General features: G+C 49.3%; 3 protein-coding genes across 5 annotated transcripts in view; 1 reads left to right on the forward strand and 2 right to left on the reverse strand.

Annotated features, from left to right (window-relative positions):
- The window catches only part of IFT81 (intraflagellar transport 81), a 192,661-nt gene extending 192,456 nt beyond the window's left edge, over window positions 1–205 (reverse strand). Inside the window, exon 1 of the mRNA XM_070399901.1 lies at window positions 55–205. The gene's annotated coding sequence lies outside the window, so the exon portion shown is untranslated. The remainder of the gene's footprint in view (window positions 1–54) is intronic.
- Window positions 206–3,922: 3,717 nt separating this feature from the next.
- Window positions 3,923–20,335, forward strand: P2RX4 (purinergic receptor P2X 4). Of its 2 annotated transcripts, XM_070399977.1 has the most exons (12): window positions 3,925–4,103; window positions 9,202–9,349; window positions 12,626–12,697; window positions 12,812–12,884; window positions 13,295–13,391; window positions 15,290–15,370; window positions 15,469–15,610; window positions 15,711–15,847; window positions 18,475–18,568; window positions 18,714–18,779; window positions 19,046–19,141; window positions 19,809–20,335. In XM_070399977.1, the coding sequence occupies exons 1-12, from the start codon at window positions 3,970–3,972 to the stop codon at window positions 19,833–19,835; spliced, it is 1,167 nt and encodes a 388-aa protein (XP_070256078.1). In that variant the 5' UTR covers window positions 3,925–3,969; the 3' UTR covers window positions 19,836–20,335. The 2 variants fall into 2 exon arrangements, with proteins under 2 accessions (XP_070256077.1, XP_070256078.1); XM_070399976.1 differs by lacking the exon at window positions 19,809–20,335 and having other exon boundaries at window positions 3,923–4,103; window positions 19,046–19,491.
- CAMKK2 (calcium/calmodulin dependent protein kinase kinase 2) overlaps window positions 18,993–22,439 on the reverse strand; it is a 46,439-nt gene continuing 42,992 nt past the window's right edge. For both annotated transcript variants that reach the window (XR_011469057.1, XM_070399971.1), the window contains one exon: window positions 18,993–22,403. Coding sequence is in view for 1 of the 2 variants with exons in the window: in XM_070399971.1 (XP_070256072.1) it covers window positions 22,356–22,403 (48 nt within the window). In the remaining variant the exon portion in view is untranslated. The remainder of the gene's footprint in view (window positions 22,404–22,439) is intronic.

The following is a 22,439-nucleotide window of genomic DNA, read 5'->3' on the forward strand; positions in this document are numbered from 1 at the left end:
AACCAGGAAATAGAAACTCAGCAAAAACCAAAGAGGCCATTTTCTTACTCTCACCTCTGTGTTCCTTTGCCCATCTGCGTCATTCTTTGATCCTGCAGGCTCCCCTCCTTGGCTTCTCCACCAAGATGACTCTACCACGGCCTTGGCCAGGTAGCCCAGTTGGTTGGAGCATTGTCCTGATACACCAAGGTTCTGGGTTCAATTCCTGGTCAGGGCACATACAAGAATCAACCAATGAATGCATAAATAAGTGAAATAAGAAATTGATGTACCTCTCTCCTTTCCTCTCTCTTTAAAATCAGTATTTTTTAAAAATAGATGACTCTGCCCAGCCGGTGTGGCTCAGCTATTGAGCGTCAACCTGTGAGCCTGGAGGTCACAGGTTCGATTCCTGGTCAGGGCATATGCTGGGTTGTGGGCTTGATTCCCAGTGTGAGGCTTGCAGGAGGCAGCCGATCAATGATTCTCTCTCATCATTGATGTTTCTATCTCTCTCTCCCTCTCCCTTCCTGTCTGAAATAAATAAACTCAATAAAAATATTTAAAAAATAAAATAATAAAATAAAATAGATGACTCTGCCACAACTCCTGAGGTTACTCAATTCAGTTTTAGTCACTTGCAGAGAACAAAGCGCCTCCTCTCTCCCACTGCAACCCTTCCTAAAGAGACCATCAGATTGACTCTGTTTGGGTCAGGTTACCCTTGTGGTTCAATTGACAAGGTCACAGCATAAAAATGGGTGCTGGGGCCATCTCTGTGAGGACGAGCAGTTTTTAGAGAACATTGTCATGAGTGAACTGGCTTCACATGCAACCAAGGACACCAGATAAGCCAGACTTAGGACTTTATCTAAGATAAAAATGCTCTGTGTGAGGGCCTGAGGTTTTCCCCTATGAAGAAAGAACACCAGGTTTGGCTCATTATTTTGTGGTATGTACTTCTTTTTTTTCCCCTGAGAACCTGGTTGTCTGCTCTGTTTCTTTTTAAAATTTTATATATAACTCACATACCATCAAATCTGCCCTTTTAAAGTGTACAATTCAGTGGCTTTTAGTGTATTCACAAGAGTTCTGCATCTAAATTTTCCAGAACATTTTAATCACCCCAAATGGACACCTCATACATATTAGCAATCAGTCCCAATACCTCCTTTCCTGGAAACCACTAATCTGCTTTCTGTCTCTGTGGATTTGCCTATTCTGGATGTTTCAAAAAAACAGAATTTATATAATACTAGAGCCCCAGTGCATGAATTCATGCACCAGTGGGGTCCCTAGGCCTGGCTGGCGGGATCTCCAACATCCCCCAAGGGGTCCCGGATTGTGAAAGGGTCCAGGCCAGGCCGAGGGACCCCACTGGTGCACAATTGGGGCTAGGGAGGGATTTGGGAGGTTGGCCAGCTGGGAGGGACTACAGGAGGGCTCCAGGGTGTGTCTGGCTCATCCTGATTGGCAGGACCCCAGCAGCAAGCTAACTTACTAGTTGGAGCATCTTCCCCCTGGTGGTCAGTGCATGTCATAGCAAGCAGTTGAGCAGCCTTAGCATATCATTAGCATATTACACTTTGATTGGTTGACTGGATGACCAGACGACTGGACACTTAGCTTATTAGGCTTTTATTATATAGGATGTGACCTTTTAGCCCTGTTGGTGTGGTTCAGTGGTTGAGCGTTGACCTATGGGACAGGAGATCATGTTTAATTCCCAGTCAGCTCATGTACCCAGGTTGCAAGCTCAACCCCCAGTGTGCAGGAGGCAGCCAATCAATTATTCTCTATCATCACTGATGTTTCTATCTCTTTCTCCTTCCTTCCTCTCTGAAATCAATAAAAATTTAAAAAGTTGCCCTGGCAGGTTTGGCTCAGTGGATGGAGCATCAGTCTGCGGACTGAAGGGTCCCAGGTTCAATTCTGGTCAGGGGCATGCCTTGGTTGCAGGCACATCCACAGTGGAGGGTGTGCAGGAGGCAGCTGATCAATGTTTCTAGCTCTCTGTCCCTCTCCCTTCCTCTCTGTAAAAAATCAATAAAATACATTTTAAAAAAATTTAAAAAGTGACCTTTTGTGTCTGGCTTCTTTCACTCAGCATAATGTTTTCAGGGTTCATGTGTTGTAGCATGTATCAACACATGATACATATATTTTTATGTAGCATATAGCATATATTTTTATGGCTAAAAAATATTTCATTGTATGGCTATACCACATTTTACTTATCCATTCATCAGTAGACAGGAATTTAGGTTACTTCCACTTGCTAGCTATTAGAAATAATGCTGCCATGAACATTCATGTACAAGTTTTTGCATGAACATATCTTTTCAATTCTCTTGGATATATATACACCTAAGTGTGTGTGTGTGTGTGTGTGTGTGTGTGTGAAATTGCTTGGTCATATGGTAATTCTGTTTAACACTTTGAAAAATTGTCAAACTATTTTCCAAAATGGCTGCACCATTTTACTTTCCCACCAGCAATGTGAGGCTTCCAATTTCTCTACAACCTTGCCATTTTTTAAAAAAAATATGTATTTTTATTGATTTCAGAGAGGAAGGGGGAGAGAGATAGAAACATCAATGATGGGAGAATCATTGATTGGCTGCCTCCTGCAAGCCTACAGTGGGGATTGAGCCTGCAACTTGGGTATGTGCCCTGACCAGGAATCGAACCGTGACCTCTTGGTTGATAGGTCGAGGCTCAACCACTGAGCCATGCAGGCCCCACGGGGACACTTGCCATCTTTTATATATATATATATATATATATATGTATATTTTATTGATTTTTTTACAGCGGGAAGGGAGAGGGATAGAGAGTTAGAAACATTGATGAGAGAGAAACATCGATCAGCTGCCTCCTGCACTTCCCCTACTGGGGATGTGCCCGCAAACAAGGTACATGCCCTTGACCGGAATTGAACCTGGGACCCTTGAGTCCGCAGGCGGATGTTCTACCCACTGAGCCAAACCGGTTAGGGCACCTTGCCATCTTTTTAATTGCCTGTTTTCAGTTATAGCTAAGCCAATGGGGTGAAGTATGTCATTGTGATTTTGATTTGCATTTCCCTAGTGACTAGAGATATTGAATGTGTTACACATCCTTATTGAGCATTTGTGTACCTTCTTTGAAGAAGTGTCTACTCAAATCTTTTGACCATTTTTCTCACCTGGCTCAGGCTGCCTCCTCCCCTGTCCTGCAACTAAGGGAGCATCTCAACCGGCTTAGGATGTGCCTGGCTTCCATTCCAGGAGGGACACTACAGGGTGCGCGGTTCCAGCTCAGGCTCCTAGGGCACCTGGCCTGGCCTTTAGGTCACCGCCGCCCCGCCCCCAGAGGCTGAGAGGCAGCAGGGTCCCCCACCTACACTGTCCCCGCGGGCCCCGCCCCCAGGCCTCTGGAGACCCTAGACCCCCTCAGGGGGTTGCTCATTACCCCTCCTCACGCGACCTAAGCAGGCCACTCCTTCTCCTCAGCCCTCCTGAGGGGTCACTCAACCCCCTCCCTCCGTCCCCCTGAAGCGCGGGTCGCTCGTCCTCCGCGGTCCTCTCGAGAGGGTCTCTGACCCCCCGACTCCCCAGACTCCAGAGGCGTCTCCCGTATCCGAGGGGGAGGTCCCACCTACCGCCTGGCGGGTTCCCCACAGGCCCGCACCGCCTCCTTCCGAGCCCTCCTCCGCGTGACGTCGCCGCGGAACGAGGCTCCGGGCGAGACTCCGGGCGAGACTCCAGGCGGGAGGGGGCGGGGCTCCAGGCGGGAGGGGGCGGGGCTCCGGGTGGGGAGGGGAGGGGCTCCTGGCGGGAGGGGGCGGGGCTCCTGGCGGGAGGGGCGGGGCTCCGGGTGGGGAGGGGAGGGGCTCCTGGCGGGAGGGGGCGGGGCTCCTGGCGGGAGGGGCGGGGCTCCGGGCCCGGAGGCTATCCGCCGAGCGGGCGGCGGGGCCACAGTGCGCAGCCTTGCGGCGGGTCGGCGGCCATGGCGGGCTGCTGCTCCGTGCTGGGGGCCTTCCTGTTCGAGTACGACACGCCGCGCATCGTGCTCATCCGCAGCCGTAAAGTGGGGCTCATGAACCGGGCGGTGCAGCTGTTCATCCTGGCCTACGTCATCGGGTGAGCGCGGCCGGGGCGGCGACCCCGTGGGGTCCTGGGACTCGGGGGACCCGGCCGCCTGGAGGCTGCCCCCTCCGGGTCCCCGCTGTGCACCTGCTCATCCTGGCCTAGGTCATCGGGTGAGCCCGGCGGGCGCCCTCCAGGTGGGGTCCGGAAGGCAGCGACCCGAGGCCGGAGACACACCCCTCCGGGGACCCCAGCCACCGGGGGATGGGCGCCGTGCCAGACTGAGGCAGAAGTCTGCTGGATGTTGTGTTTTAGGGACAAATCCTGGCTAGAGCTTCATCCTCGCCTTTCCTGCTTCCTGTCATTCTGACTGGCTCCGCGATGTCCTTTGGCTCCAGGAAGGAGGGGGAGCGCGTTGCCTAAATTTCTCAATCTTTGCCACTTCCCATTCTGATGATCTGCTAACAGAAACCGTGGTTTGGGATTACACTTGGTTCCTTTTGGGTCTGTGGTTTCCCGTCCTGTCCTTTAACACCATGTGGTAATCCAAGATAGTAGAGGTCACACTTCCAGTTTGCTTCCTTCGTCTTATGGGGTGGTTGGTATAGGTACCTGCCTGCCTTAGCCTGATCACTCCCCATGCTGTCCTCTTTGCATAGATATGCCCAGTCACCATCATTCCTCACAAAGTGTTTAATTGTAATTGAATGCACCCCCTTACAATCTAATAAAACTGGAGAGAGGAGGCGGGAATTAATTTACCAACTGGGCCTGCTTTCAAAGGCCACCTGGGATGTTATGGTTGCATAGCTGCTGAGCTAACAGATGTTATCTGCTTTGTCATTTCTTTACTTAAAAGGCCTAATGCAGCAGTCCCCAAACTACACAAACAGCCATTTGGGAATCTTTAAAAAAAATACGAATTGCTGGCTACCAACCCCAGACTTTCTGATTCCATTGCTCTAGAGTAAGACCAGCTCCGTAGGTAATTCTGGTGTGCAGCAAAGTTTGGGAACTAGTGCTTCCCAAACCTACCTGATCATGAAAGACTCACCCTGAGCAACTGTTTAAAGTAACCTGGGGTGGGGCTTGGAATCTGTTAATACTGCCCAGGGAATTCACATGATCAGACAGGTTCTGCCTCTTAACATCTATCAGCCCTGCAGCAGTAGGTACTGACAGTACTCAATAAAATGACTTTCAGGGTATGGACTCCACACCAGAACCACCTAGCCCCGTGGTCGGCAAACTGCGGCTCTTTGGCCCCTTAAGTGTGGCTCTTCCTAAGCCTTAGGAGTGCCCTAATTAAGTTAATAACAATGTACCTACCTATATAGTTTAAGTTTAAAAAATTTGGTTCTCAAAAGAAATTTCATTCGTTGTACTGTTGATATTTGGCTCTGTTGACTAATGAGTTTGCCGACCACTGACCTAGCCCATCCCCAGGTTTGGACTCAAGCGAGTCTCATTAAGTTCCACCACAAACTCAGTCATTGTGATGAAGTCATTGTGATGCACCCTTGCATTTTGAGACCCGATACAGCTGGCTTCTTGAACTGACTTGCTGGGTTGGATGTGAAGCATTTGGAATCGAGCTCTCATGCAGCTTTTTCCTCTTAGCTCTTGAAGCTCATGGGAAGATCGGCTTACATCTACCTTAGGGATCTGTGAAGTTCTAGACTGCAGATAATATAGTAGCCTTCCCCCCCTTATCCGCAATTTCCCTTTCCACAGTTTTAGTTACCAAAGTCTGAAACTATTAAATGGGAAATTCCAGAAAAAAAACAGTTCATAAGTTTTAAAGTGCACACCATTCTAAGTTGCATGATGAAATTTCAAGGCGTCCTGCTCCATCCCACTAGAGACATGTTCATCTCTTTGCCCAGTGTTTCCATGCTGTGTACAGTCCCTTCCTGTTAATCACTTAGTAGCCATCTCAGTTGCCAGGTCAGTTATCAGAGAGTGACCACCTTCACATAACTCTGATCACAGCGTATTGTTATAATTGTTCTATTTTATTACTAGAGGCCCGGTGCACAAAATTTGTGCACTGTGGGGGTTGTTCCTCAGCCCAGACTGCACCCTCTCCAATTTGGGATCCCTCTCACAACTGGGACTGCTGGCTCCCAGCCACTTGCCTGCCTGCCTGCCTGATTGCTCCTAACTGTTTCTGCCTACCAGCCTGATCACTCCCTAACCACTCCCCTGCCAGCCTGATCAATGCCAAACTGCTCCCTTGCTGGCCCGATCACCCCCAACTGCCCTACCCTGCAGGCCTGGTCACCCCTAACTGCCCTTCCCTGCTGGCCTGATCACCCATAACTACCCTCCCTTGCCGGCCATCGTGTGGCTGTGGGTGCCACCATTTTTGAGGGCGTGGCAATCAGCATGTCCCCTCCTTAATGGCTGTGGGAGCTGCCATCTTTGAGGGCGGGGCAGTCCATTAGCATATTCCCTCCTTATTGGTTGGCGCTGCCATCTTTGCAATGATGTGAGGGTCAATTAGCATATTCCCTCTTTATTAGATAGCATTAGTTATTGTTAATTTCTTACTGGATCTAATTTATGTTAGATTTTATCATTGGTATGTGTGTATAGGGAAAAGCTCTGTATAGGAAACTATCCCCCCATTTCAGGCATCCCCTAGGGCTCTTGGACTGCATTGCCAGTAGATAAGAGGGAATACTGTATCTGTACCTGCACTATAGGATAGGGTGGCTCTAGTCTCATGTGGCTCTTGAGCACTTAAAATCTTCCTACTCCAAATTAAGATGTGCTATCACTGTAAAATACACCAGATTTTGAAGACATAATACAAACAAAAAGCACAGTAAAATCACACTAATACTACATCCTATATTGATAACATGTTAAAATATATTGGTTTCATTAAAATTAATTTTATCTCTTTCATTTTAACATGGTTACTAGAATTTTTTAAATTACATATGTGGCTCATGCTATATTTCTTTGGGGCAGCACAGTTTCTTAAGATTTTTTTGAAGTGTTGTCTACCTTGATTATGAGGGTATTTTAAAAATATATTTTATTGATTTTTTACAGAGAGGAAGGGAGAGAGATAGAGAGCCAGAAACACCGATGAGAGAGAAACATTGATCAGCTGCCTCCCGCACATCTCCCACTGGGGATGTGCCCGCAACCCAGGTACATTCCCCTTAGCTGGAATCAAACCTGGGTCCCTTCAGTCCGCAGGACAATGCTCCATCCACTGAGCCAAACCGGTTTCGGCATGAGGATTTTTTAAAGCAATAAATGCTTTGCTTTTATCCATCTTGCCATGATGAAAACTGACTCAGGATCTAAATTAAACACTTTTTTTAAAAAAAAACAACAACAACACTCATCTCTTAACTTCCTGCCAATTCATCTTACTGAAATTGTGGTCTTTTCCCCCCTAGTGACCCATAGCAACCCATCTTTAAAAAGAGACTGAACACGCGTTTCTCAATTACCCAGTTCTGTCATCAGTCACATGATGAAGAGACAGTTAAATCACATACTGATGTGAAATCACGTGTCTCTTTAGCAATTCATTGTATAGATGGTGAGATTATAGTGACCTTCCGGCCCTAGGCTTCAGTGTATCCGACTAGAGTTAAATGGAAGCTTATATTGCAGTTGAATTCCTAGAAACCCTGAAGAAGAGAGCTTGTAAGGGGAAACACTCGTCTCTAGATGGGAAATGAATTTGGAGACTGCTCAGATCAGACAAACCCATAAATAAGTAACTAAAACTTAGGTCCAGCATCTAGAGCTTATAAGGAGGAGAGAGGGATGATGGCATTTCTTGATTCCAGAAAAAAAACAACACCGTATTATTCACTGGTAAGGGTTTAACAATAGCTCTAATTTGTAGTATTGCCCAGTTTCTGTGGTGTAGATACTCCCATCGTGGCAATTTCATCCTATCAATGGTGACTCCCAAACATTGTTCTAAGCATTTGACATGCATTAACTTCTAAGACCTCACAATAACAATCCTGGGAAGTCCTGTTATCATTCCCATCTTATAGATGGAAAAACTGAGGCACAGAGAAGTTAAGCTACTTGGTACAAGGTATGCCTTAGCGAGTGATAGAGCTGAGATATGAACTGGAGACCAGCTGGCTTCCATCTGTTTTCCAGTGCCCTAACCACTATGTGCTGATGCCTTTCCATTTTTAATTATTCAGACTGACATTAATGTCCCCTCTTCTGAAGAAAGAAGCATTACCTGTGACTTGAATTCTTAGAGAAAAAATAAAAATTACTCAAAAAAGCTAATTGAAAGGTGTATCTTTTCTAGAAGGAGTATAGCATAGAAGGCAAGAGAAGAGTCTTCAGAGGTAGAAGGCTTGAGGTCAGATCCTGATTATCCCACTCACTAGCTGTGTGACTTTGGGCAAATGACTTAACCTCTCTGTGTCTGTTTCCTTCTCTGTTAAATGGAGATCATAATGATACTTGCCTCACACAGTGGTAAGGATTAGTTAATACATATAAGGAGCTTAGATCAGTGCCTGGCACGTAAAAACACCCCAAATGGTAACTGTTATTACCATAATTTGTATTATCTCTTGGTGACTCTGCAGGTCATAGTGCATTTGAAAGTGCTCAGCCCTAGCCAGTTTAGCTCAGTGGATAGAGCGTCAGCCTGTGGACTGAAGGGTCCCAGGTTCCATTCCGGTCAAGGGCACATGCCCGGGTTTCAGGCTCGATCCCCAGTAGGGGGCGTGCAGGAGGCAGCCGATCAATGATTCTCTCTCATCTATGTTTCTATCGCTCTCTCCCTCTTTCTTCATCTCTGAAATCAATAAAAAAAAATTTGTTTTAAAGTGCTCAAATGTCTAATAAGAAAGACAGCATTAACTGATCATTTTCTCTCTGCTGATCACTGTGCTAAGTGCTTTACTCCCATCATCTTATTAATTTCCCACAAATCACCTGTGGTTTAGGTGCTACTATGCCTATTTTGCAGAAGCGGAAATGGAGGGCACCCCTCTCCACACCCCCACAAAGTTAAGTGGCTTTTGCAAAGCCACATAATTAGTGAACGTGGTTCTCCCAGCTTCTGGCTAGCAGAGGCTCCCTGGCATCAGTGCAGATTCACCAAGTCCTAATGGCCATTCAAGTGGCCCCTTTTATCTTATAGGTGGGTGTTTGTGTGGGAAAAGGGCTACCAGGAAGTGGACTCTGTGGTCAGCTCAGTTACTACCAAAGCCAAGGGCGTGACTGTGACTAACACTTCTCAACTCGGATTCCGGATCTGGGATGTGGCCGATTACGTGATTCCAGCTCAGGTAAGCTGCCCATTACGACTCTGTCTAAGGTGAAAGCCTCTACTTAGCTCCCTGCTCTTTGCTGACCTTGCACATTTGATTCATGATTGGCATGGCCGGTGTTCTAAGATCCCCAATGCCCAGACTGCTTGTTTTAGTCCAAGAAATAAATCAGTGCACACAGATCTCCTTTTGGCTTGCAATCTAAGAGGTAATATTCAGTCGGCTCTGTTTCTTCAGCTCTAAACCGCAGTTGGCTTCAACACAGGAAACTTTCCATGTGGGCATCTCGATCTGTCTCAAGCCCCAAAAGGTGAAAAGGCAAATGTTTTAAGTCCGGGGGGAAAATTCAGATAGAAGAATCACCTTTCCACATTCTGTATTTGCTTTATGGTTGTAAACCCACAAGCGAACCTTTTCAGAAAGCATTAAAAACTTTAGCAGCGCCCAGCTGGTGTGGCTCAGTGGTTGAGTGTCGACCTATGAACAAGGAGGTCACGGTTCCATTCCTGGTCAGGGCACATGCCCGGGTTGCAGGCTTGATCCCCAGCGTGGGGTGTGCAGGAGGCAGCCGATCAATGATTCTCTTTCATCATTGATGTTCCTATTTCTCTCTCCCTCTCCCTTCCTCTCTGAAATTAGTAAAAAATATATTTTTAAAAAAACTTTAACAACAACCAGAGATGAAAAGCCAAACAGAAGGAAACAGACATCCCCACATAGGGCTCCATCCGGAATAAAGGGAAAGGAAGAAAGTATTTGACACAGCGTCTTAGTCTCTAGTCTGTGAACCCACAAAGCTCCAAGTTAAATATTGACTCTCTCCAGCCCTGGTAATGGCCATGCACCACACAGCCAAACCCCAACGCAGCCCTCCAGATGGCTTAAGGGCTGGGGTGACCAGAGTGGTAAATGCAGATAAGCTATCAACTCTGGGCTCAGAGCATGGCAAGGACTTCAGAAACTCTCTCTTCAAGTGTGTTCCTTCCCCTGCTGCCTTCTCAATGGGAGGGTCTTACAGGGGATTCTCAGCTGCTGGAGCTGGTCCTGTTGGCGCGCACATGTCTCAGCAGAGAGACGTCTGCTTCCTATCAAGTCATGGCCCCATCCTGGAAGTGTCATTCAGCCTGTTTATTGGAACCAAGGAAGGATACGGCCCTTGCTTCTGCCCCTCAGTGGAAAGGAACACGCAGCCAGGCGGCCTCCCGTCTCAGACCTGGGGGCTAAGTGGGCCCTCGGGGCTCCTCGTGAGCTTCCGCGGCATCCTTGTGCTTCTCCGAGGTTGAAACACAAACAGTTGTTTGCATGGCGCTTGCTTGGCTCATTTCCAGACTGAAACTTCCCTAAACTTAGATGAGAGATAGGAACCAAAAAGTAAACCACGTGGAATTGTTCACATCTAACCCGGGAGAGGCGGAGGGGCGGCCTTCTGTCTCCACCGAGAGTTTACAGAGGGCACACCTGGGAACCCAACAGGTGCCAGGACAGACTCGGGCTCCCTGCACACCTGTGCCCCCTCCCGTGGCCGTTTCCCTGCTCCCAACATGGTTTGTTCCAGGCCTTTCTCTCAAAGATGCCAGCTATTACAGAGCTCCCACCACCTGTCAGACCTGGGGGTGGAGATGCCTACAGACTCCTGGGTACTTGAATTACTCTGATCCCCCAGATGGCTCCAGCACCCACTCTGCCCTTCTCCGGGGTGTGAGCTGCTGAAAGCTGCCCAGTGACGGGGAGGCCCAACCAGAATCTGTGGGGTCTTTGTCTTTACTCCTTATACTAGGACAGTGATGGCGAACCTTTTGAGCTCGGCGTGTCAGCATTTTGAAAAACCCTAACTTAACTCTGGTGCCGTGTCACATATAGAAATTTTTTGATATTTGCAACCATAGTAAAACAAAGACTTATATTTTTGATATTTATTTTATATATTTAAATGCCATTTAACAAAGAAAAATCAACCAAAAAAATGAGTTCACGTGTCACCTCTGACACACGTGTCATAGGTTCGCAATCACTGTACTAGGAGGTCATTATTAGCAATTCTTCAGTCTCATTCCCAACAAACTGCTCTCGAATGTCTTAGAAACTCTAATACATGAATCATTTGGCACCACCACAGTTATGAGGAGAAAACAGAGCCATCTGAAAGGGAGAAGGTCGCTGGCCGACCCTGCCTGAGTCTCCTCTGGCGTGATTTGTTTGTTTGTTTTAATTCCGGTTAGGAAAGAAAAGCAGCCAAATTCGAGACCTTTCAATGTTTGTTTGGTGGTTTTATTTGTCCCCCGAGATCATCCGGTTGGCAGAGGATGTTTGGGGCACTTGTTGGCTCTTTTCCCTCCATTAGTCAAGCTTATTAAGGAACCATTTTAGGTTATAGACTTTTTTTAAAAAATTGAGGTGAAATTCACATGTCACAGCATTAAGCATTTCAAAATGAAAAATTCAGTGGCATGTGGCACATTCATGATGCTGTGCAACCATCACCTCAATCTAGCTCCAAACCATTCTCGTCACCCTCCAAGGAAACCCCATACTCATTAAGCAGCCACTCTAGTTCACCCTTCCCCTCACCCCGCAGCAAGAGCCAGTCTGCTCCCTGTCTCTACATTTCACAGCAATGGGATCCTACAGTATGTGTAGACTTGTGCATCTGGCTTCTCTCTCTCAGCATCATGTTCTCAAGGTTCATCCAGTTGTAGCAGGTGTCAGTGCGCCCTTCCTTTTCATTGCTGAATAGTATTCCAATTATAGGCATAGACCACCATTGTGTATCCATTCATCTGTCGGTGGACACTGGGGTTGTTCCCACCTTTGGGTCATTGTGAATAATGCTGCTGTGAACATGAGTGCACAAGCATTTGCTAGAGTCCCTGTTTTCCGTTCGGCTATAAACAAACTCTCAGAGGGGAGAATGGGAGACCATGAGATCAGTTTTTAAAATTGTTTTCTGCTTGTCATGTGCAAGAAGTGAAAGATACTGTCTGTTTGTTTGGTTTTTATGTATTGATTTTAGAGAAAGAGAGGAAGGCGGGGTGTGGGGGGGGGGGGGGCGGAGACAGAGAAAGAAAGAGAGAAACATCCATTTGTTGTTGCACTTACTCATTCATGGGTTGATTCTTGTGTGTGCCCTGACTGGGTATTGAATCCACAACCTTGGTGTATAGGGATGAGGCTCTAATGAACTGAGCTACCCGGCCAGGGTGGTACTGTCCTGTTAAATGAACGTCTGGCTGTGTGGCTCTGCTTGGCTCCTCTGAAGGTGACATGGCAGGGCTCTCCCTTCTGTCCCCGCTGTAGGAGGAAAACTCTCTCTTCATCATGACCAACATCATTGTCACCATGAACCAGACCCAAGGCTTCTGCCCTGAGGTAGGCAGCTTCTCGGAAAAAAGCTCGGGCCTCGTGCCGCCCCCTCCAACCCGGACCCGCTGTGTGCGGGGCTGGCCACGTGGAACCTGTTTTCACTCCTCCTTCTTCTTTCAGCTTCCAGATAAGACCAGTGTCTGTAAGTCAGACTCCGACTGTCCTGCTGGCTCTACCAACACCCACAGCAGTGGTATGAACGTGAGACGGCAGCCCCCGACCACATCGCCTCCCCTGAGGGGCTCCCCTGCTAGAGGAATCTCAGGATGGAGAAATCCTCCACGTGCCCCCATGCCTTCACATGATCCTGAGGGAGGCTCTCGACAGTCACCTCTGCCATTGGCGCCCAAGAAGCCATCCCAGATCTTGCCCGGTGCTGTGGCTTGGCATCACCCCAGCCCTGCAGTTGGCAAAGCAGAGATGTGGCGAGGACTCAGGCAACCATGTTCCTCCACTTCCAATTTTGGGGCACTGTGTAAACCCGAGAATTGGCACAGCTTAGGACTGATCGCTTAGGGTGCCACGGTAGGGCTGCCACCCTCTACTTCACTGAAGTAGAAAACGGGAGACCACCTGTGGACTGGGTCCCCCTCATCCCCGTAGGAGTTGCAACAGGAAGATGCGTGCCCTACAACGGGACTCTGAAGACGTGTGAGGTGGCAGCCTGGTGCCCGGTGGAGGATGACTCAAATGTGCCAAAGTGAGTCCTGGCCAAGGGGAGGGAGTGCCCTCAACTTTGGTTCTTAGGCCGAAGGGAAGGTGGCAGGCGAGTTAAGTGACACCTTTGATGTGTGGCTTTGTGCTCTTGGTGTCTGTGTGGAGGCAGGCTTCCCTGGGGTGGCGGTTCTCAACCACATGTCAGCAACCATGAGTGGTGAGATGGGTTGGCGAGATGGGTTGACAAGATGGGTTCCAGCATTTGTCATGATGAGAGAGCAGATGACTTATCTCTGTGTTAGGATTCTGTCAGTTGCAAATAACTGACCAGAAACAGTTCTGCCTTAAGTCCGTTTTTCACCAAGAACAAGCCCCCGATCCTCACGTTGGGCAGCCAGTAATGTTAACTGCAACTTCACGTGACATTGTTTGACTTGCCATTGGCCTTGCGCCTGTCTTAGGGTTGGGAAGACTATCCTATATAATAAAAGGAAAATATGCAAATCGACCAAATGGTGGAATGACTGATTGCTATGATGTGCACTGACCACCACAGGGCAGAGGCTCAACTCAGGAGCTGCCCCCTGGTGGTCAGTGCACTCCCACAGGGGGAGCACCACTCAGCCAGAAGCCCTGAGCCAGGCTCATGGCTGGTGAGCGCAGGGGTGGTGGCCGGAGCCTCTTCCCCCGAGGGATCCTGGACTGCAAGAGGGTGCAGGCTGGGCTGAGGGACCTCCCCACTCGAGTGCACAAATTTCGTGCACTGGGCCTCTAGTTGTTTATATTTTTAAAGATTCCATCTGGATCCGGGGAGGCCTCCCCAACAGAGGGGTCAGCCTCCAGTGCCAGATTCTCCTGTGGAAATATATCAAAGTGGGTTCCCTGGGGGGCAGATTCCACTCGTCTTGTCAGACAGGAGCTGATGTGGCACTTGGGAGAAGCTGTGGGCCAGAGGACACCACTCTCTGGGTATTTTTGAGAGGTCAGGATCCAGCCTATAGGTGAACTGACCTTTGCTTTGACTTTTGTAAAACCAGTCTGTTGAGCATCTCCCCGAGGGCAGTGAGCCCTGCAATGTCACAGCACAGCCGAGAGAATTCCAGTGAGCCCACGGGGCATGCCCCCCCTTAGCTGTTCCTCAGGCTCTCCAGTTCCTGCTGCCTTGGGCAGGAGGCCCGGAGAGGAAGAAAGCTGAGGGCTTGGCCTATAATCTCCCCTCTTGACCTAGTGTTTACACAGCAGAGTAGAAAGTGCTAGAAATGCCCCCCCTTTTACTTTGACACAATGCCATTGTAACACATGTGTATATGTTTTAAAAGTATTACATAGGGCCCTGGCTGGTGTGGCTCAGTTGGTTGGGCATCGTCCCGTGCACCAAAGGTCATGGTTTCGCTTCCTGGTCAGGGCACTTACCAAGGTTGTGAGTTCAATCCCTAGCTGGGGTGTGTGCAAGAGGCAACCAGTGGATGTTTCTCTCTCCCTCTCTCCTATCTCTCCCTCTCTCCTCTCTCCTCTCTCTCTCTCTCTCTCTCTCTCTCTCTCTCCCTCTTTCTCTTGCTCTCCCTCCCTCCCTCTCTCTGTCTCAAGGAAATAGATAAATAAACAAATAAATAGATAAATAAATAAATACTGGTTAGTTTTTAAAAAATATTACATAGTGCCCTAGCCAGTTTTGCTCAGGGGATAGAGCATCAGCCTGCGGACCAGCTTTGATTCCTGTCAAGGGCACGTGCCCGGGTTTGGGGCTCAATCCCCAGTATGGGGCGTGCAGGAGGCAGCTGATCAATGATTCTCTCATCATTGATGCTTCTATCTCTCTCTCCCTCTCCCTTCCTCTCTGAAATCAATTTTAAGAAATATTACATAGCTTTGTGAGTGTACATATATTTATACTTACATTAACAATGTTATCATTAACCATACGTTATCATTTTTTTTCAGACCTGCCTTTTTAAAGGCTGCAGAAAACTTCACCCTTTTGGTTAAGAACAACATCTGGTATCCCAAATTTAACTTCACCAAGTAAGTGGTGGTCGGCTGTGTGAGTTCACCAGTGTCTTGGAGAGACCTCTTTTTTGAGATTTTCCTCGCTTCTATTTTCTGCCTCCTCCCAACTTTAGGAGAAACATCCTCCCCAACATCACCACTACCTACCTCAAGTCGTGCATTTACAATGCCGCAACAGATCCGTTCTGCCCCATCTTCCGTCTTGGCAAAATAGTGGAGAATGCAGGGCACAGCTTCCAGGACATGGCTGTCGAGGTAGGCACGGGCCCTGGCTTTGCTGGCACAGTCTCCGGCACGTCTCATTTCAAAACAGGCTCTAAGGAAAGCATGCTTTGTCTCTGCTCACAACCCACAGGGCGGCATCATGGGGATCCAGATCAAATGGGACTGCAACCTGGACAGAGCTGCCTCCTTCTGCCTGCCCAGGTACTCCTTCCGCCGCCTGGACACTCGGGACCTGGACCACAATGTGTCCCCCGGCTACAATTTCAGGTGGGCGTGGGCATGGGCATGGGCTTGGGCTGATGGGTGGGCATGTGTGGCGGGTGATGGTGACTGGATCACTCCCCAGTGGGGGTATCCACACCCACCTAAGACCAGCACTCAGGCAGCTGCCACGGGCAGATGGGAGCTGTGTGCCAGGAAGAATGCTCCGAGAGAGGCCGTGTGCCTGTGGCATCCTGGCCTGTGAGAGCCCTGCTTGCCCGCCCTTTCTTGTCTCAAGAAACATATTGAGCCTGACCTGCATGGCTCAGTGGTTGAGCATCGACCTATGAACCGGGAGGTCATGGTTCAATTCCCAGTCAGGGCACATGCCCAGGTTGTTGGCTTGATCCCCAGTGTTGGGTGGGCAGGAGGCAGCCAATCAATGATTCTCATCGTTGATGTTTCTATCTCCTTCTCCCTCTCCCTTCCTCTTTGAAATCAATAAAAAATTTAAAAATAAAAGAAATTTACAGAGCAGCTGAGGGAGGCTGGCTGCTCTACTCTCTCGAGCCAGCCTCAGCCGGGACCCTCACTCACTGCTTTCGAGGAAGGGCTGAGTTTGTGACCCTCTAGTCCAGAGGCCTCTGGGCTCTGACCCAGGAACTGATTTCTCAAATACAGAGTCTGCCCCGGCATCTCCAATGTGCACATACAGGTTTCAGTCTCAGGATGGGCCTTTGCTGGTATTTCTCTGTTGAAAGTGCTGTGTATTCGTTTCCTAGGGTTGCCATAACAGATTACTACAAACCAGGGGGCTGGGGACAACAGGAGTTTATCCTCTCACAGTTCTGGAGGGCAGAAGCCCCACATCCCGGTGTCAGCAAGGCCGGGCTCCTTTCTTGCCTCTTCCAGCTTCCGGTGACTCCCGACAATCCTTGGTGTCCCTTGGCTGGTAGACACGTCACTCCAGTCTCTGCCTTCTGCCCTCTGGGTCTCTGTCTGTGTGTCCCCTCCTCTTCTTAGAAAGACACCAGTCATATTAGATTCAGGGCCTGCCTTAACTCAGTGTGTCCTCATCTTAGGGGCCAGGGTCCCGTTTGCCACTTTCCTGTCGCCACATACGTTTGCCCCTGCCCTTTGTCGAATCTTGCACACAAGTAGCCACTATCAAAAACAGGCCCCAGGCCCTGGCTGGTTTGGTACAGTGGATAGAGCGTCGGCCTGTGGACTGAAGGGTCAAGGGCACATGCCCGGGTTGCGAGCTCGATCCCCAGTATGGGCATGCAGGAGGCAGCTGATCAATGATTCTCTCTCATCATTGATGTTTCTCTCTCTCCCTCTCCCTTCCTTTCTGAAATTAAAAAAAAAAAAGGTCCCAGGAGGGGCCACCTGAGTAGATCAGTGATGCTTTTTGTGTTGCATGTCTCCCTCTAGTGGTGACATGGGTAATCAAATGCACATGTGATCTGCAGTCCTTTTGAACCATCTGGCTCACGGATAGAAAGGCAGATGTTTGAATCTTTTCCTAAGCAAGGATTTCGATCTGTGTTGCTCTGTTTCTACCCTCACACAGTTCTTGTAGAAACCACTGGGCTGGAACCCCAAAACAGAGAGAAGCCGATGGGACCCTCACAAGGACAGCCCTCCCCTGACTCCTGCCAGCATCTGGCCCTGCCCAAGTCCCAGGCCTGGGCCATGGTACGGGGACAGATCACGGGCCACGAGTTTAGGTTCCGGGATTCCTGTATAAAACAGGCAGCAAATGGTATCACGTCTCAATGGTTCTCCCTCAGCTATTTCCCTGTGTGTGTGTGTGTGTGTGTGTGTGTGTGTGTTTTAAGGCTTTGATACAGTTCACATACCACACAGTTCACCCATTTGAAGTATAGAATTCTGTTTTCAGTACATTCACCGAGTTGTGCACCTACCACCACAGTCAGTTTTAGAACATTTCCATCACCCGTACCCTTTAGCTTTCACCTCTCTGTCCCCCTCTCCCCAGCCCCTGGCAACCTCTCATCTACTTTCTGTTTCTGCATTTGCCTGTTCTGGACTGTCATATGAATGGACTCATACAGCATGTGGCCTTCTGTGTCTGGTTTCTTTCACTCAGCATCTTGTTTCTTTAGAGATTTATCCATGCTGTAGCATTTATTAGTACTTCATCTCTTTTTATAGCCAAATGACATTCCATTGTGTGGATATACCACATTTATCCATTTATCCGCTGATGGAGCAATGGTTCTTTAAAAAAAAAAAAAAGTCCAGTGCTGATGCTGGGAGTGACCAACTTCACAGTCTTGGAGGATGCTGATAGCCGGCGACATCCCTTAGTGGCCAGGGTCTCCTTGAGAGGCAGGTGGCTCTGCTGCCAGGAGGGAAGGACATTCAGAGCTAGAGGTTCCGGTTGAAGACATAGGAGGCCGCCGTGTTAGGAGAGTGGGAAGCTTTGTCACCAAGCCAGTCCTCCTACTGTGTGGCCCACCCACACAGGAGCCGGGAGAGGCCCCGAGGTGCTCAGGTGTCTTCTGTTCAGCAGGCAGAGCCAACCTTTGGCCAGTGCCAATGCTGCGAGGCCTCAGGGAGGGGGCGGGGAGGATTCTGCTGTAACATCACTGGCCCAGGACCCAGAGGGCAGATCCGGCCACGGTTTCCCACTGCTGTGCCTTCCCCTCACCTGTTTCCTTCCCCAGGTTTGCCAAGTACTACAACGACCTCACTGGCACGGAGCACCGCACACTCATCAAGGCCTACGGCATCCGCTTCGACATCATCGTGTTCGGAAAGGTAGCCTGGCTGCCAGCCCCTCACCCAGACCCTGCTCTTCCCTCTTCTGGGTGGGCCAGGGGCGAGGTGTCCTCTCCCCACTCTTTACCTGCCCTTTACCCACCCCTATCGCAACATCCCCCCCCAACCCCCCCGTCCTTTGCAGGCTGGGAAATTTGACATCATCCCAACCATGATCAACATTGGCTCCGGCTTGGCGCTCTTCGGGGTGGTGAGTGACTTAGACTCTGTTCACCCCTGGACTGGGGCCCTCTGCAGTAGTTAGCACAGCAGGCAAGCCCCTCGGCTCAGCCTGGCCTTCCCTTCCACCCTCTGGGCTTCCTTCCCGCCCCCCACCTCCACCCCCACTTCCCCTTCCGGAGGACTGCACCCCTCAGGGCCTGGCCGTCTCCACCGAGGTGGAGGAGACTTTCTTTTCCTTGGAAGATCCCAGGCGCAGAGAAACAGGGACGAACACATCCTGGCTCGTTCTTTCAGGCAACAGTGCTGTGTGACGTCATAGTCCTCTACTGCATGAAGAAAAGATACTACTACCGGGAGAAGAAGTACAAATACGTGGAAGAGTACGAGCAGGTAGACCACCCCCCGAACTTATCTCACTTGCCTCCGGTACCAGTGGTGACAACACTGAGCGCTGGGCCCGACACCCCCGGCAGTCCCACGCCACCCGGGTCACCTGCTCCAGCTCTACAACACCTGCCCTAGTCCTTACTTCACATGGACCCACTCTTTAAAATCTAGCCTGACTGGTGTGGCTCAGTGATTGAGCATCAACCTATGAACTGGGAGGTCACAGTTCGATTTCTGGTCAGGGCACATGCCCGAGTTGCGGGTTCAATTCCCAGTCGTGTGGGAGGCAGCCAATCGATGATTCTCTCTCATCATTGATGTTTCTCTCTCTCTCCCTTCCTCTCTGAAATTAACTTTAAAAAAATTAAAAACATTTAAAAAAATAAAATTTAGCCTTCTTTTAATCGGTGACATCTCTGGTGAGTTATGATAACATATTACAACAGAATTGCCTTGCATAGCAAAAGGGGTTGGAACCGTGCTCTGCAGCCACTGTACTAGGACCAACTTGAGTGCCTGCGGCTATGAAGGGCTGTCCCAAGTCCTCAGCAAAAGCACCTGGCCCTCGCCACCCAGAATGCTCCAGGCTTGCCTGCGGGCAGCAGCACTGGGTGAGTGTACGTTTATCCATAAGCATATCAATTAATGGCAAATATGTCATTTTTTGCAGGGTATCAACAATGAGATGGACCAGTAATGTCTACCCCACATCTGGGCTCCCCACGGCACTCATCAAAGGAGAAATAAAAGAGAAGGGAGAAAAGGCTTCCATGGCACCCCAGGGAAAGTCCGAGATTCTGAGTCAGTTTCCACTCCACACATGTCCTTCAGGGTTGCCCAGCTGCTCCCGTTTTGTGTTGCAAGATGTGCATCGTTAACCACCCTGTTCTTGGCTGGGTCACCTTTGCTGACCCTTCAACTGGGGATCCTTTGGGTGAGCTGTGGCCCCAGGGCAGTGACGCTGCTGTAGCCACAGGGCTGGGGCCATCTCCAGGGCCGGCTCTCTTCAGCTCTCCTGGGGCGCCCCCTGCAGGGCAGGTCCAGCGGTGCAGGTGCAAGGACGCGTGGCATGCCCACCTGCTCTCCCCCTGCCAGACTTTGTCTGTGTAATCATGAGGCGGAGTTAGTGTTTCTCTTTTGAGAAGAGGTATGTTGAGATGACTGAGGACCAAACATTAAAACAAATGATTTTCTTAATCTCCATCTGCGTGGTTTCCTAGCACGAGCTAAAACGTTCTTTCCTTCCCTAGTAAATCCGTTTGTTGTCCCAGCCCAGTGATGGCAAACCTTTTGAGCTCGGTGTGTCAGCATTTTGAAAAACCCTAACTTAACTCTGGTGCCGTGTCACATATAGAAATTTTTTGATATTTGAAACCATAGTAAAACAAAGACTTATATTTTTGATATTTATTTTATATATTTAAATGCCATTTAACAAAGAAACATCAACCAAAAAAATGAGTTCGCGTGTCACCTCTGACACGAGTGTCATAGGTTCGCCATCACTGTCCCAGCCCATTGTGCTCAGTCTGTTGCTGGAGCCTAGGTACTTTTTTCACTACTTCAGCTTTCTCTTAAAGGCCCAAGGATTTTGATCTTCACCAGGCCGTGTTCTTGCAGAGTTTACAAGATTTCTTTTCTCTAGGGACAGCTCGCCTGACCCGTGGTTACAATTTCCCTAATATGATGGCACTATATACACTCTAGGGGTCCCGTTTTTAGGCAACATGACAACGGCTTCTCTTCCCCCGACCCCATTTGCTTTCCAGAAGCTTCCCACCAGAAGCAGCACCACCTCCACCTCCGTTGCCACGAGTGTGAAATATTAATGAAGCTATTTCTAGTTTAGCCTTCACACTGACTTCATTCTGCACCAGGTGTTCAAGGTCTCCCTAAAGACAGCAGCTTGCCCGCCCCCTCGTCATGCATTCATTTCCGAGCACTGAAGGAACAGCTTATTTTTAAAGGGCTCCGCTTCCGGTGGGCAAATGACCAACTTGGGCTTTTCTTACTTTGTGGGGAGGAAAAAGGTTTACTGGCCCTGGCTGGGGTGGCTCAGTTGGTTGAATGCCATCCAGCGCACATGCCCAGGTTGCAAGCTCGATCCCCAGTAGGGGTATGCAGGAGGCAGCCAATTGATGTTTCTCTCATCAATGTTTCTCTCTCTCTACCTTCCTTTTTCTCTAAAACCAATAAAAACATTTTTTTAAAAAGGTTTATGAACCCCTCTGAAAAAACTCTGGTTCATGCTATCTTTTTTTTTGAAAAATGCCCACTTAAACCTACAGCTCAAATGGAGCTGGAAGTTTTAGGAATGGCTTCGAACCTTGCAGGCTAAGGAGTGATGGTTACTGGAGTGGAGGAGACTCCTTTTAGCCTCCCTCTAATGATAGGGCCAGTTGGGGGTGACGGCTGGGGGCTGGGGGCGGCATTATTTCATTCACCAGAGTCAGCTTTTGGTTCAGCTATGTCCCACTTGGTGGCACTGCCTCTTAAGTAGGGGCCCTTGCATCTGAAATGGGCTTCCGGGAGTCTCTGGAACCCCTAAAACTTTGCAAAGTGATGCAGCTGTGTGCATTCTTTCAGCTTTCATCAGATTCCTTTTAACCACCGCAAGGTGCTTATTGCAAACTGACCAGGCCCATCCGTGCCCGGGTTCTCAGTGTGGCTTTCACGAGAACACCTGCTTTTGACTCTTAGCGGCCAGAATTTCATCGTTGGATTTCTGCAGCGATGGAACAGGAAGCTTTCAGACTTCACCTGCTGCCTCTGATAACAGAAAACGGAGGTGCAAAGCCAAGCAAGCACCCTCAGCCTCTAGTCCAGAGAAACCATTCGTTCCAAAACAGTCTCCAGGCGCCATGAAAACTGGCAACGGTGGAAATGCTGTAAAACACCGACTTTGCCGACAAGCTCGGGCAAAGGCGATGACCCATCATAATACCTACCGTGTGAGATGTCATGTAGCCGGCCTACCCACGGGGGCGTCTGATGTCTCACCTGTTTGATCTCCACCAGAAACATCAAACCATCGCCTGCCTGCTAGAGCCGTGTTTCTCAAACTTCAGCGCGCAGACCAGCCACCTGGGGATCCTGGGTAAGCGAGGCCTGGGAGTCTGCATTCCTAATCCACTTCCCAGTGCAGCTGACACTGCTGGTCTGGGGACCACACTCTGAGCAAGACACCAGGACATGCTTAAATTGGGGATGAGTAACGTCACGCTGGATACATTAGCCTTGACCTGGCATTTGATCTCACGTCGACCTAAGGAAGGAAAACAGAGGTAAGGACAGAGGTCCT

Source organism: Myotis yumanensis, unplaced genomic scaffold (assembly GCF_028538775.1).
Source record: "Myotis yumanensis isolate MYYU_CA2020_CCGP unplaced genomic scaffold, mMyoYum1.0.hap1 SCAF_19, whole genome shotgun sequence".
Taxonomy (NCBI): domain Eukaryota; kingdom Metazoa; phylum Chordata; class Mammalia; order Chiroptera; family Vespertilionidae; genus Myotis; species Myotis yumanensis.

What these genes read in the sequence shown, in the direction of transcription:
- P2RX4 (XM_070399976.1), top strand. Translation starts at nt 3,970, where the DNA reads ATGGCGGGCTGCTGCTCCGTGCTGGGGGCCTTCCTGTTCGAGTACGAC. An exon ending in ATTACGTGATTCCAGCTCAG is followed by an intron (nt 9,350 to 12,625) that starts GTAAGCTGCCCA and finishes TCCCCGCTGTAG; the next exon opens with GAGGAAAACTCTCTCTTCAT. An exon ending in CCCAAATTTAACTTCACCAA is followed by an intron (nt 15,371 to 15,468) that starts GTAAGTGGTGGT and finishes TCCCAACTTTAG; the next exon opens with GAGAAACATCCTCCCCAACA.